The sequence below is a fragment of the Girardinichthys multiradiatus genome, chromosome 22 (genome assembly GCF_021462225.1).
Source record: "Girardinichthys multiradiatus isolate DD_20200921_A chromosome 22, DD_fGirMul_XY1, whole genome shotgun sequence".
In the NCBI taxonomy this organism is placed as follows: Eukaryota; Metazoa; Chordata; class Actinopteri; order Cyprinodontiformes; family Goodeidae; genus Girardinichthys; species Girardinichthys multiradiatus.
In genome coordinates this window covers 21840848-21856909 of record NC_061814.1, presented here as the reverse complement: position 1 = coordinate 21856909, position 16062 = coordinate 21840848, and the positions used below count along the sequence as shown (strand labels likewise).

Below are 16062 nucleotides of genomic sequence, written 5' to 3'. Positions count from 1 at the left end.
GTGCAATGTCCATTTGGCTAGAGTTTTTAAATTCCCCACACACACTGTATGTTGTGCAATCTTTTTTGAAAGAGTTAAGGGTGAAACTGCAAAGTAGTCTTGGCTAAGTGAGTCACAGTAACCGAAGCTTTAGTGCTGGGTGTTCAATCTTATTTTATGTCTTCATGTCTGTCAATGTCCCCCAAGTTCACCTCCCCATAATGATCCATTTCTCAACTTTCAATCATTCATTCAGACACTTTTCATTTAGGTCAAATCGTCAGTGACAAAGGCTCATGAGCATTTAACTGCAGCAGCTCTAATCAAAACTAATGGGGGAAAACTGCCCTTTTAGTTTTAAAATAGACTTTATGCTGTTGTTGCCATGTATGATTGGCTTATGACACACATTTTTAGAAATAAAACAGACCTCAAAATTGATGCCTAAAATTAATTGGCCAGTGGTTGCACATCATATGAAGTAAAATCAGCAAAACATACAGGTGAATTATATTTCGTGACACAGCGCTTGAGTATTTAATTTCCTTGTCAGGTTTTCAAGGCGGATGTCTTTGAACAAAGGGGAGAGACTTCCAGAACCTTGTTAAGCTTTTTAAAGAGTACTTCTACACTTCTACACAATCTTACTTCTTTGTTTTTTTTGTTTAAACTAATTTAGATCTCAAGATGAATGATTTACTTCTGCAGAAATATCACTTTACCTTCCATGACATACACCAGTGAGCCCACGTCGCCTTCCTTAATGATACAGCTATCCTTCCCATACTCCACAGGGTACATGCAGTCCACGATCTCCTGGATCTGCGACAGCTCCAAGTTCTTCATGAAGTCGTTGTCCAAGATTGCTTCCTTGATCAGATCCTTGGACCTGGAAGCAAAGCAAAACAAAGTGAGAACAAAAATTGAGAGATTGGTTACAGTGCCTAGCAAGAGAATTCAAGCTCCTTTAGCTTGTTCACATTATGTCACGTTACAACCGGAAACCTTTACATATTTTCTCTGGATTTTATATAATAGACCAAAATAGCCCTGTGCATAATCATGAAGTGAAAGGAAAAGGAGATGTGTTTATATACAGTGTGAGACAGACAGACAGACAGACAGACAGATAGATAGATAGATAGATAGATAGATAGATAGATAGATAGATAGATAGATAGATAGATAGATAGATAGATAGATAGATAGATAGATAGATAGATAGATAGATAGATAGATAGATAGATAGATAGATAGATAGATAGATAGATAGATAGATAGATAGATAGATAGATAGATAGATAGATAGATAGATAGATAGATAGATAGATAGATAGATAGATAGATAGATAGATAGATAGATAGATAGATAGATAGATAGATAGATAGATAGATAGATAGATAGATAGATAGATAGATAGATAGATAGATAGATAGATAGATAGATAGATAGATAGATAGATAGATAGATAGATAGATAGATAGATAGATAGATAGATAGATAGATAGATCACTGCCTTTACAGATGGTTATGTCTCTAACAAATTTTATCTAGAGATTTTAACTAAAGAAAAGTTGGAATATCCTTTTATTGCCCAACCCTGCTTTAAATTGTTATGCAACTTTATCCCTGACCAGTCTACTTAGTTTCTTGGTCTTCATTCTGCCTTGTGTTCCCTAATGTTCTCTTAAAACCCCTGTTACCTTCACAGAACATCTGCATTTATATTGAATTGAATTACATACAAGTGATGCTGCCAGGATCTGGGTTGTGTTGAGTTTGTGTTGGTGTTTTGTGCTTGCTACATGGCTTCAGTGTTTTCAGACGGTGCTGGAGTTCTCAAGTGTGCTGAAAAACAGGTGCGACTTATTCTACTGATTACTTTGAGGAGTACTTAAGCAGGAGTGTTTTGCCCACAGTTTAACAAGCTCAAGCCAAACACAAGTCTATGCTATGTTCTTTGACCTTGTGTAACTTTGTTTATGCTCCTTTGCAGGCTAAGTAAACCTGAATCCAGGATTTATGTCACTGGATACTGACTACGTGTCCACATTTCTTTCTGGATGATCAAGACTATCTACGTTCTGAGGATTTCATCTCCTATCTACCGTTTTTGTTTGGATTCACATCTAGCTGGCAGTTTTCCTGCTACCTTCGCCTCCTGGAGCCGTAAGCGTACCCTGTCCACCCTCCAACATAAACATCTGCACACCGAACTCATTCCTGTTTTTGCTCCAAGCTCACACTGAACAGCACCTAAGAACCTTCTTCAAACCTGAATCCTGAATGCCTCTTCCCCTGGTGACCTGACCACAGCTATTTAGTAAGCTGTTCTCTTGATTGCATTAATGTATTCTTAGTTTGAAATCATTCAGTTCCCTATTTTCACAATTTCTCTTCCCTTCTTTCCATACAGTTGGAAAATCCTCCATTCCTGATTATCTTTGTCACAATAAACATCCTTTACATATTCTGTTCTCCGGAGTGTTTTCTGTATGTGGGTCAGATCTATTGCAAACAAAATGACAGATGCACACATTTTAGATTTTTAATGGCAAAGCATGTTGAAAACCATGTGTCCATTTGTTTAAGTTGTACAATTTACTCTACTTTGTGTTGGTTGACACCCTAAAATCCCACTAAAGTACATTGTAATTTCTAGTAGGAGGGTAACAAATAGGAAATAGTTTAAGGGTTATTAATACTTTTGCAAGGCACAGTAACAGGTTCATATGGCCATGAATAAAAAGATCTAAATAGCACAATTGGCTTGTTCGATTGAAATACTCTCAAGGACTTTACCTTCATTAGATAATTGCTGTCTAAATCAAACAGCATAGCTGCTTTTCAAAAGCAAACCCTCATTACAATGATGCCAAGGTATAACTTTTAGTTCCTTTCAAATGCAAGATAAAGGGGCAAAATCGAAGCCTCAAGGTAGAAGACCGGTAAATATTCAGGAGGCATGCCTGAAAGCCAAATTAGCCTTCAAATTGCAGAGGCATTGCCTCGATCCAATCAATATGGAAGAATTGAATAGAATTAACATTAAAACTAACATGCATCTGTGATGAATGGGAAAATTATCGTTGAAAATCAGAGAGTACACTTTAAACCCAGCTGATCTTGCTAAGGGGAGACAGTTCTTCATAAAGCATGTCCGTGCCGACGGTCGGTGAATGCAGGCCAGGTGCAATGAAATATAAAACCTCAAAGAAAGCGCCGGTCTGATTCTCTCCAATTGAAAGAGGTGAGGAGAGATGGGAGAGATGACGTGAGTCGTTTATTGAAGTATGCCATCACCAGCTTCTGAGCTGCTCAGCTGAGCAACGCATGGCTGCTTCTGACAGCATGTGGGCTAAATGAATGAGGTTAATAAGCATCTGTGCTAATCCAGAGAAGAGACCACTCCCACTGAGAAATGAAGTCTTTCCACCCTAGTAACCTAGATAAACACCACCTATCCAGTGTGTGTACGTGATTTAATAGAGAATGTGGACCACATCTTGCTTTTTTTTTTAGCTTGATGCCACTTTTTGTGCATTGTTGAGCCCGATCACCTTGACCACTTTTAGATAAAAGGGCAAACAACCCAGAGGACAGCGGTCTCCGAAATACCAGCCAGCAGCAGAAACCACACAGCTATACAAACAGAACGTCAAGCTACCATATCAGCAGTGCCCAGATTTATATCCAGGCCTGTACTGAGCTCAGAGTCTATGTTTTTAAAACAAACTCCTCTGCACATTCATGTGTTTATGATACAGTGTTTTATAGGCACTGTCTTACTCACTGTTATGTTGAACTTTTAAGGTCAAAAGAACCAGCTTTTCCTTTTGGAGAATTTAAGCTTAGAAATTTCCCGACTTTTTTCTTTTAGATCAAGAAACAATATTTCAAGAGTAAAATTCATCAATAGCAATCCTCCTTAGTACCCCTGTACACCCCTTTTTTACTGGAGAAGCAAAATCTCCCACTGAAATTTTTGAAAAAATCCAAATTGTAATTTTACAGATACTGTGCAGATTGAGCAAAGTTGTTTAAAATCATCAAACACATTTTAATATCAAACAAAATAACCTGCGTAATTTAAACAGGCAGTTTATAAATGATGATTTATGAAGGAACGACACTTTTCAAACCCACCTGGGCCTATGTGAAAAAGTAATTCCCTAATAACTCACCCAATACCTGGTTGTGCCACCCTTGGCAGCAAAAACCGCCATGTGGTGTTTGTGTTTACTGCCACTTTTACATCGTGGCGGAATATTTTTGCTTCATCTTTCTTGCAGAATTGTTTTAATTTAGACACACTGGAGGGTTTTCCAGCATGAATGGCTTCACTGAGGTCTTGCCACGGAATCTCAGTTGGATTTAAGTTGGGACTACACTATTTCAAAAACTTCATTCTGTTTTTTTTTTTATTATTATTATTATTATTATTATTCAGAGCTGCATTTGCTAATGTGCTTCAAGGTTCAACTGTAGGTATGATCTTTTTCTAATTGTCTAATTGTGAATTTTATGCGAGACATAATATGATGCACGCGTTCCCAAAAGTCTACCATATATTTTCCCAAAGTCTGGGTGATCATCAATATGTTTTTTGTTTTGCTTTGCAGATGAGGCTTTTTTGTTCATTATCAGTTTCTGCCTTAAAAATTTTCCCATGGTTGCCATTTATGCCCAGTCCCTCATTTTAATTATTAAATCATGAACATTGACCTTAACTGAGGCAAGGAAGGACTGCTGTGCTTTATACGTTGTTCTGGGTTCTTTGGGAGTGAGCTGGCCCAGGTAGAGCATAAGTAAAGTTAAGTAAACCTTTCACGGACAAAGCATCACAAAGTGCTTAACAATAAAATAAAATAAAATAATATAAAATAAAATAAAATAAAAATTGTACTTATAGTATTACAGTTAGACATTAAACAATTACATAAAACACATCAAGGTGTAAAATTTAACAAACACAAGTCTGAATTATAAAGCCTGCTTATAAAAGAATATCTTTAGTGCTTTTTAAAACCCATCAATGGAGTTTAGACTAGAGGGGGATCAGTCATTCAAAAATCTGAATGACCTATCCCCCTCAAAATTTAAAATTTGTACCACTAGCAACATCTGACCCAATGATCTTAACTTATAGGATATATTGTGGAGCTGGATCAGATCAGAAATGTAAGGGGGAGCTTGTCTGTGCAAAGCACTAAAAGTCACTTTAAAGTGAATTCAAAAGTGAACTGGGAAGCAGTGAAGTGAAGCTATTCATGTGGGTTGAAAACTTAGCAGCTGAGTTTTGATCAATCTGAAGATCAAGCTACTTCTTGTTTAAACATATATATAAAAAGGCAGTACTTCAAGCGAGAGAAATAAAAGCAAGAATAGTCATCTCAAGTTCAGTTTTAGATAAGAAACTCCTCAGTTTACACAGTTTGAGATGGAACAGTTTCTGGTCAGTTGCTTTACGTGTTGCTCTGAAGACATCACAGAATCAAAAACAATATCCAGGTTTCTAAGGCTGGTCTGAACAGAAGAGCCAAAAACTGAAGGACTGTTTTTTGTTTTCTCATTTTAAGGAGCAATAATCAGAGCTTCAGTCTTATCTGAGTTAAGCTGCAAACAGTTGGTTGCTTTGCCAAGCACCACCATTAGCCAAGCAAACAATTAAGGATCTTAATTCATAAAACTTAGTCATAATCTGCTTGTGTTAGGTTTTGAGTTTGAGTTTTGTGTAGGTTCTCTGCACTGTGTTGTTCTAAACACTTGCTGTATTTGAGTTCATTCAGGTTTATTAGATTAATTCTGTTCTTTAGTTGTTTTGTAATACTCCCTGGTTTCATTCTTCTCCACTGGTTCCTCCTGGTTATTACCCAGTTTGTTGCCTGGCTCCATGTCTTTTGATCCCATGCTCCTGCTATCCTCCTGCCCATGTCTCACACCTACCTGTGTTCCTGTACCTGGTTGTCTTGTAAGTCTGTTTGTTATTAAACAATTTTTCATCTTCCACTAGGCTCTGCATTTGGGTCCTACCTCAACACATTAAAACAAAATGTGTTTTTATTGAATGAACAGTACAGCTGAAATGTCATCAACATAAACTGTTTAATCACCTGTCAAAGGGAGAGTATATATAGGTTAAACAGAGTCGGTCCCAAAACCGAGCCCTGAGGTACACCACAAGACAACTTGGTAATGTCTGGCAAATTTCCTGAATCAGCTGACATCATGATATCACTGGAAACCTTTAGTAAGGCAGTTTCTGTAGAATGCATCTCACATAAACTGATTGGAATTTGTGAATGATGTCTTGTTTTTCTAAAGAAGTGGAAAATTGCTCTGCAACAACTTTTTCCATTTATTTTGATAAAAGTAGTAGTTTAGGAATTGACCTGAAGTTATTCTTTTGGGTCCAAATTAGGCGTTTTGAGTACTGGTTCAACAACTGCATGTTTAAAAAAGCTAGGAACCACACACCTCAAGAGTGAGTTATTAAAGAGTTCTACAATAGTGGACCCAATTGTGTCCAAAACTTTCTTAAATGGTGCAGTGGGAAGAATATCAGTGGGAATAATTATTACAATAAGACTATCAATTATTCTGACAATTAATTGAGTAATCAGATAAAAATGTGGCATATTATGCAGATTTTTCATTTAACTAAACTTATTTTATGAGTAATACAAATACATGACAGAGAAAATAAATGTAAAAGAATAATTAAATTACTTTATTAAAATCAAATCTGCATTTTATTTCTAAAAATGCAATAACAGAGCACGCCTTTATTGTACAAATGAACATTTGTAGCGAAGGATGCATCTGCAACTAAAACAAAAAGGGTCTAACATAAACATGTCAACCCTTTCTGGTTGTCTTAACATCACTAAGTGTCACTTGCATATTGCCCTCTGGGTTTTTTACATCACAAACACTACGTTATAAATAAAAACCCTTGTTGTGTACTTACATGCCAAGTTACACTCTTCCTGTTTTTTTTAGTGCAAAACCAAAGAAGGAATGAAAAATAATTGCACACAATCTATCAAAATGTAAACAGCAAATTTAAATTCAGGCATAACTGCCTTTTATATATCAAACTTCACTTTCTCTCTGGTGTGCTTTCGAAGTGTGAATTGATAATAAATGGCACTGCGGGGGTCCGCTGCTACAGCGGATGTGTCCTGCTCAGGTGTTGCAGCCTTGAGGAATTATGCTATTATGGAATGCTAATTCAGTGATCCCACACTTTTGACACTTTCAATTGTTTTCTCTGCGATTCTTTTTCCCCCTCACCATCTCCCTCCTTAGTAAATAAACACACTTGGTATCCCTGCATCGGGCTATCATTAGCATTGTGCAACAGACACAACATCCCACCCGGAACACCGTGCACTGAATAGTTAAACACAATTTGATCATTTGCATCAAGGATTTTTAGTTATCAAGATACTGGAATCATCCAAGCAATTATTTCAGCCCTATTTTAGTCCCTTTCTCAAATTTAATCCCCGTTTTCTCTCTGAAAAAAATTATTTATTTTAGCGTTACAATTAGTTTGATTAGCTAAAACTTTGAAGAGTGACAAAAAATCAAAAACAGAAAAAATATGTTACTGGGGCAAACACTTTCACAGCAAAGTGAAGGACTGCTACTACTACTGTACCTGGATGACCCCAAATACTCCTTAAAAAGTTTTCATTTGATTTTGAAAGTCTGATCATGCAGCTGCAGGAAATTTAATAAGAAAGGACTGATGTGTTGCAGCAGTTTTATATTCTTGCTCCTCAGTCTTTGTTAAAACCTTTGTCTTGTTTAATCTTGAAACTTCCTATTAAATTTTCAGGAGAAAACTTTAATAAAAACTGCTTTTTGGACTCTGATAACTGGCCAAGAAGGTGATGCTTAAAATACTTTTAATTTCATGCTGTTGTAAACTTACAATAAAACAAATTAAATTACCCAGGACCAGCTGGAAACCCTTCCTTTTTTCAAACCTGACCTCCAGTGGTCTAAAAATGAGTTTTGTTGACCCTGTCTCTGTTATATTTCTATCCGTGAGACCTCCAGCCTTGTGGTCTTAATTGCAGCCATTGTTGAGCAAACCTGTCCAACCAGACCCAATAAAAACATCTGCCTCCCTCTACTTTGTGAGAATGACATATTTGCTTTCATCTACCAGAAAAGTTTAGGCTGAGCAAGTTCAGGCTTCCTTAAAAGGAGAAACTATGCTCTTTTAAGAGGAAAAAAAAGGAAAACAAGTGTGAGAGGCTGACAGAAATGAGACAGGCAAAGAGCGATATATGGATAACGTATGTGTAAAGAATGCTTCATGGGCCTCATAAACAAGATGAAGTGGGAAAAAAGTGGGAAAAAAAACACAAACATTTAGCCAAATGAAACAGGCAATATCACTACACGCCTAAAACAGAAAAAAACCAAAACCATGATGGAAACACAATAGAGCTGCTTTTGCCTATAAGGGACACTTGCATTGCTTGTTGATTACTTTTAAAATCAATGCTAGCATGGTCTCTTTACATCGAAGAAGTAAAAATTAGCTGTCTATTTGGCAAAATGTGAAACTATAGTACGTTTTTTTAAACAAAACTTTCCAAACAAAACTGAAATATAACATTGATGCTGAACTAATAGAAATTAAAACATCTTTTTAAAGAGACACAATCACAAAGGCAGTAAATCGTACAAAAAGTAACTGCGACAATATTTAAAGAATTTATGCAAAATAATAACTATTTTTTAGCATAAGCAAGGAAACAGCCAAACCATGTGCAAAAAAAAAACTGAACTATGAACATCCAAAACAGTCACTTTGATGACTGAATTATTATCTTTCTCTATTAAAATAAGAGGAGCATGACTCAAACTGCCCGAGATCATAGTCGCCTTATTTTCCTTTGATCTGCTCTGATCGGTGAGTGGCAGGTCAAACACTAAAATGATTTGATTTTTGTTTTACTATCAATAAATGTGTCAAAACTACAAACTCCCACCATCTTCAAGCTATAAACACATCAATCAACAACAAAAACTTTTATACAATGGTTTTGAGTTTCACAAAAATCAGTTAAAGGTGAGGTATATATCTTTTGATGCATGAAGGGAGGAAATCTTGTAATTCCTTCATTTTCTGTCAGACTCAAAGTACCGCCTCATTCATGTTTTATAGCTCTTAGGCTAAACATCCAAACCAGTCAAAGTCAGAATCACCTCAAAGAAAACCAGATATCGGTATTTGACCAGGAAAAGCTTGATTGGTACGTCTCTAAATATAACAGACTTAAATGTCCTCATGGTAACCAGTTCTTACAATTTAAGGTCCATTTTTTTTATCATTCTAGGAAACAGGCCCTGCATATTTAAATGCAATTTTTCGAATTTTGATCTGACTCTTTGAACAGTCATTAGTCAAACACTCGCAGAGAGCAGCACATATGTGGTACTGACACAAACACAGACACAAAGGGAACAGCCAAGCTAGAGATTTATATCTATAGACCAAGAAGTCTGCAGACATACAGTAATAAAACACAAAGCACAAACACAGAAACTCCTTAGATGCTGGCCAGGTTCACACTGGAGTGAAAAACAAGATTTATTTCTAAAAAGGGAACATAGTTTGGGTTTTGACTTCAAATGCAGCCTTCTAATGTGACAATCTACAATTGTTAATTGTGCATTAATATTATAAAAGTTTGCTATTTTACTTTTAAAGCTTTGATTTTAGGAACTTTATGTAACTCTTTGAAATTTCAGAGTATTATGAACATTTATACTGCATTTGCACCAACATAATTTTTGTTTCATTGAAATAAACCACATTAAAGGTAGACTGCAGAAATTCAAAAGTTTGAATTACTGATGGAAATTAACAATAGATGGTTGTGCCAGCTGCACAAACAGAAATGGAAAGCAAAGGCTGTCAGAATGCTTAAACTCTAAGCAAGGTTTTTCTTTAGAGTTTATTACTATTAAATTCTAATCTATTCTTTTATTCACTGAAGGTGAAGCAGTGGGAGTTCTTGCAGGAATGGCTCCCGGGGCGACCCTCCTTCTGACCACAGTTTTTAAGCCTTTCTCAACATAATGTAGTGCTAATTCCACAAGCGCATGGAAAATGTTTTTTTTTTCTTTGTTTTGTTTTGTTTTGTTTTCACAAAAACAATGAAGGTTTAATAGAATTTCAGACTTTGCTATAAAAAATGTCATTCTGTGTAGATTAATCAAACTCAGATTTGGATGGTTTATGTGTTTTATATTTTGAACTAGAGGGGATGAAATGCAGCCGAGAGTCCTTAAATAAATGTGAAAAACAGTTTGGTTTAGCTCTGAATCAGAATTTCTCAACCAGATACCATCTTCATTAGCCAGACATTATTTACTGCCATATTTACTTTCTTTGCTTAGATTGTATAAAATACATGGGGACATCCAATCCCATCTGAAAAAACATTCCAGTAAGCACTAGAAAGTTGTGTCGGGTGGAATTGACATATAACTTTCTTTTTTTGTGCTGATCCCCCCAAGCAAAATGGTGCCCTGGGTGTTAAGCCATGTTGCTCGTATGGTAAACTGGCGAGCTTAAAGTCATTGTCTCACTAAGAGTCTCAGTAAAATGTTTTGAATGGATACACATCTGCACTCATACTCATACAATGAAAGGCTTGGAGTGAAGATTAATTATCATAATGAAATGGTCACTTGAGTGAGTTTTCTGCATCTGCCACTCCAAACCACTGTCCAGGAACAGGCAGACACAAAAATAGAAAGGAGAAGAGACAAAGAGAGTCTGGTTTGTGTTTCTCCAACAGAGCTGACAGGTGTGACAAAGACTAATTGCCGTTTTGGTGTTCAAACAAATAATACCTTTCGTTTTTGAATCTACTTTGATAATATCCTTGAAGCATTGTTTGCAGGCATCCCAGCATCTGATCTCAACATGATCTCATTAAAAAATGTGATTCCTCTCTTGCAGTTTCACTGTTGAAAGTTATATTTTTCATGCTGTGTGCTTGAAGTATGAAGAAGGCTCTTCCTGTCCACCTTCTATCAGGAAGTGCACGTAGGCTGAAACCACACACACAGCTGGAATATTCAGACCTCTTCTCGCAGATAAGGTGGAGCAGCGGACACTGTTTGCTTGAGTTTGAGAAGACTAATGAGATCTGTAGAGTAAACACGCACAGGGGTGCCATTAAACTGGCTGTCACGCATTCAGAATTTATATTATACAGAGCAGCTGCCATATCTAAAGATATTATTCCAGGTTTGGGCATTTCATTTGCTGCGTATGGCTTTAATATAGGGAATTTAGACCACTGGAGGTCAAAAAACCTTTTGTGTCTCCCAATTTTCCTATTTTTCGGTAAAAGTTGCAAATATAATGTTAATGTTAATGTGCGCAATGAGTTTGTGCGTGCATGTGCGTTTCTCTGTGCGCTACAGGTGAAGCACCTGCTACGCCACTATTATGCACAAGAATCCCACAGGTGGGAACAAAAGGGTAACGCACACAAACAAAAAGCGACATTGTAGAATGATTATTATTTTTATGAGTACAAGTAGATTTTGAAAACCTACCGTGGGCTTTTGGCGTAGAAAGGAAGGGTGACATGGCTGAGATCCTGAATGTCGAAGGCGGTGGGTTCGGCCGAGATGGCCTGTCTCTTGGTCCGCTGCTGCTCCTGCAGCTCGGTCTGCTTGTGGACCTGCTGGGTCGCCGGCTTGATGATGGAGCGGTATTTGTCCAGCTCGTTCTGCAATCTCTGTATGAGCTCATCTTTCTGGTCGAGCTCCAGCTCCAGCTCGTCGATGAGCGCGTCCCTCTGGCGCAGCTCCTCGATCTTCTCCTGGAGCGCGTACTGGAGGTCGCGCAGAGTCCCCATTTCAGTGCGACTTTCCTACAAGTTTATCGAAACGTGTTCAGCCGAATCTTTGTCTTATCTCCTCTACCAAGCTGCGCGCAAACTTTCTCCGGCATGAACAGCCCGAGAGGATGCAGCTCCTGTCTCCACTGAGGGGGGAGTCCTCGGTTCCTGGCAGATGCTGAGCATTTAAAGGTTGTCGGCGTAGTTGGGGCTTTCCCCCTACTGCCATAAAATATTCCAATCGAAATTGCGCAAAGTTTCCTCCTCTTTCTCGCTCCACTCCCTCCCTCTGCGATGTGACATTGGAGGACCGTCCTCCCCGGGTGCGTCAAGCTGGGACCCGGAGAGAGCGCATGGCGAGAAGGGCGCCTACAGGAATCTGTGGCACAGTGCAGTTTGGTACACCAGAGAGAACGGCGATTTGTCTCACATGAATAATGAAGTCAGTGAGAAAGCCATACTTCGGTCATCACATCTCAGCAACTTGCCCCGAGGCCGCCGAGTTACAAATAGATGAATCTTAATGGAAGCTGGAGGTGATAGAAAACTTAATGAGTCTCTGTGCAGAAATGAACAGCTGCTTCTATCTATGTAGTGTTTGCCTGCTTGTATTTGTCAAAATTTGAAAAATAAATTTAACTGGCCCCAGTGCTGCACTTGTTAACTCAACCGATGAATATTAAAGCATAAACTTAACGTGGTTTATGGAAACGGACCCATGCTGCAGCTCACACCCCACAAATATTATGTTATGACAACTGGTGCAAGTAAAAGGTGCTGGAAGCAAGAGGCAAGGAGCATCCTCCACACACCTCATCTAATCTAATGTGGTGTGCAATCCGAATGCTTCTGGTATCTGTCCATATGATCCCAATGAGTCATCTGGAGCTCTGAGAAAGTAATTTAGCCCCGTGTGACCTCGACAAATTCGGAGAGAGAATAAACTGCCAAGGACAATCTGATAGGATGGGGGAGAGGGGAGGCGAGGGGGTTACTCAGGGTAAAAACAGCAATTACTACGCCTGTGTGAGTAAGCCATATTTTTTTTATGACACAAGGCATGTAAACAATTCAGAACTGAGACAGATGGCGGAATAAAAGGTCACAGCTGCCCTCTAGTGGTGACTTAATGGATCGACCAGGGAAAATGTTAAAACAGCATCTATCTACAGTCTGGTGGCAAAAAATAAAACAATAACTTTATATGAAATAAAATAAAATAATACCATAAAATAAAACGTAGACCGAATATAAAAGAAAAAATAAATAGTCTGCTTGTAAACTATTGACTTGTTCATTTAGTATTTGTAGGAAAAATGTGTCATCCTGTATTGCAGGGTAAACCAGTAAACAAGAAAGTGGTATGTGAAGCCTCAAGGAAATTCCTCAAAACAAATGTGTGATTTTTAAGTGTTACAAAACCGTTGCCAGAAATCACAGAGTTTAAATGAAAGCCTTTTGTAGGAGCATCTATGAGGAACATCTGTTCAACTAGCAGCGCACCAGACTGTCTTCTTAAATCAGTAAATAGTCTGGATTGAATCTCCCAAAAGCTTTGTTTCTTTGCACTGGTCCACAAATAAAACAGCACACAATTTTAATTAATCCAACAGCTGATTGCCTTTAAGCTACTTAAAAAAAAGTTTTTTATCCTTGGCACAAATCTTTAGAAGCAGCAAATTTGACTTCCAATATCAGGAAGTTTGCAGCTGTGTTTAGGCCCTCTGTGTTCCGTTTAGCATCCCCGTATCCAACCCTGCATAATAAGGCCATCCTTGTGTCCTTCAAAGCTCCTCTGCGCTTTAAATTTCACCTCTCCAGCCACCCAGCTCAGCCTTTTTCCTATACAGATCAATAGAAATAGGATCCGTATCTCCATGCTACTGAAACTCAAGAAAGCGTACAGGGGCGGTCCGCCGGCACCACGGTGCCACGTCCTGACGCTTAATGGGGTAGGATGAGGGAGGAGGTCACACACCGTCTCTGGCCCCGTGTTGGTGCTCAACCTCCTTCCTGACAAAGCAGGAGTGGTCACCTTCACAAACATGCAGGCATGTTCATTACACGCAATTAACCTGTTTGTTTACTGAAAAGCCACCTGAGCATTTCCTGTGACTCATCAGCTCGCTGATTTAAAAAGGAAAAAAGGCAAAAGAAAGAGTGCAAACAGCTGGTTGCAGATAGATAGATAGATAGATAGATAGATAGATAGATAGATAGATAGATAGATAGATAGATAGATAGATAGATAGATAGATAGATAGATAGATAGATAGATAGATAGATAGATAGATAGATAGATAGATAGATAGATAGATAGATAGATAGATAGATACTAATGTGTATCTCATCTACTAATGAGTACAGTGTGGACTTTCCCTGCTCTTTATTGATGCAAATGAACTTTGGAAATTGTCTAGCCGCTTCAGTCAAATTAACCCGTTGTCTGTGGCAGTGTCAAGAGAGCCATGCTTCTTCTGAGTGAGCAGTATGTGTGAGACAGACCTCAACATGACAAGTCAACGGTGATGCTGATGGATTCAAAAGATGGAAATTGTCAAATTTTTCATTCTGTGGTTAGACCTGAAAGACAAAGTCAGTGAAGGTGATGCCAGCCGCAGCATGGTGATGAACTCAGCCTCATGAAACCCCTCAAAATAAGAGCATGTGAACCTAAAACGAGCGCCTGAAGGTGATGAAGGAAGCATATGGTCAAACAAAGCGCTTTCTAATGGAGTATTAAATATCCTCAGACATGCACTTTGGGTCCTCAGCGTCCAGCTACTAAAAGCCAATAATGCACAGCACTTCCTCCAGTCTGTGTCCTTTGGGACAGGAGTGATGGATCTGATCAATTAGAAAGCTCTTTCAGGAGCTGCGTCATTCACCCTAAGAATGAAAGTGCTCGTCCATTCATGACAAAGCTCCAAATCTCCCATTTTTTAAATATAAGGGCGAGAAAAGTTTATTTTTATCATTATTATTTAGGGCAAACAGAGTGAACTGCAAACTAACGTGTGTAAACAGGTCTGATCAATTTTTACACTGAACACTGTTAAAAGCTTTATATTGATTTAAACCTTTAATGGAAAATATTTGATTTTGCCCGTGAGTAGAAAAAAACTCTCAAATATAAAAGATGGGACACACATAAAGCACATGTCACGGTGAAAAGTCTCTCTTACCAGTCAGATTTTGGATATTTGATAAACGTCTGCCTGGAGAGGTCCTGGTGCGTCTGAGGCTCCGCAGAGATGCCCTGCGCCCTGCGGGTCCGGGGCCCGATAACTTGCGCGCTCGGCAGGACGGACTGGCATTTGTGCAGTTTTCTCTTCAGCTCATGAATCTCGTCCTCCCGATCCGCCAGCCGCCGCTCCAAGTCCCGTATCCTTTCCTCCTTCAGCAGCAGGATCTTGGCAAAGTCATCCTCCAGCTCGCTCATTTTGAAATCCGCGTTAAACTTCTCCGAGATGACAAAACTCCCAGCAACTCGGACAGATCGGCGCCACTCTACGCTCCCGTTCTTTAATCTCTTAGACGATAATATGATGCTCCGACAGTCCTTTTCCACTGGCAGCTTGTTTATACCAGAAGAGAAGAGCAAAGCTGGCGTTTAATGACGAGGAGCGGCCGTTTCATTGAGACTGTCCGCCAAGTCTCCAGGGAGCAGCTGCTTCTGGTGAGCCTTCATTGAGAAACCAATTACAGTAGATCTTCTTAGCTCACCGTCGAACTTGGCACTAAAGAGCCGAGGCAACTCCTGTAGTTCACCAGCAAACCACGCAGGAAGCACCCCCAACCACAGACGCCCTCGCCGTCTCTACTCTGCTGCTGCTGCTGTGCAGTATTCGTTTATCATGTATGTGCGCCTACCTTTAGGGCGACAGTAGCGCGCAAATCACTTCCCTGACCCACCCGATTACAAAACAGCGAAAATCAATTGTCCCGCACGCGTAGTCACGTCACCGGACAGAGAACAGGACTCAAGCCTGTCTGTAAAATAAAAAGAAATCAGTGAGGCGAAAGTGATTCCCCTATATGGCCAGTGCACATATTTACCTGCAATTTGGATTATGTTTTTATTGAAGTGACTCCAATTGACTGTAGTTTTTAGATTGATCTGTATGACAGTCTTTTAAAAATATTTTACTAAAAAGTTACAAGTTGCAGCCAATTCGGACTTATCAAAAGGTT

General features: G+C 38.8%; 1 protein-coding gene across 2 annotated transcripts in view; it reads right to left on the bottom strand.

The window, feature by feature from the left end:
* The window catches only part of LOC124859212 (cGMP-dependent protein kinase 1), a 116405-nt gene extending 100689 nt beyond the window's left edge, over positions 1-15716 (bottom strand). Inside the window, exons 1-2 of one of the 2 annotated variants that reach the window (XM_047351851.1) lie at positions 15054-15716; positions 702-868 (exon numbers count right to left, since the gene is read on the bottom strand). In XM_047351851.1, the coding sequence (XP_047207807.1) occupies positions 702-868; positions 15054-15310 (424 nt within the window). In that variant the 5' untranslated portion in view covers positions 15311-15716. Of the gene's footprint in view, positions 1-701; positions 869-11581; positions 12175-15053 lie in introns of those variants that run through there. The other variant, XM_047351850.1, reaches the window with a different exon arrangement.
* Positions 15717-16062: the final 346 nt, after the last annotated feature.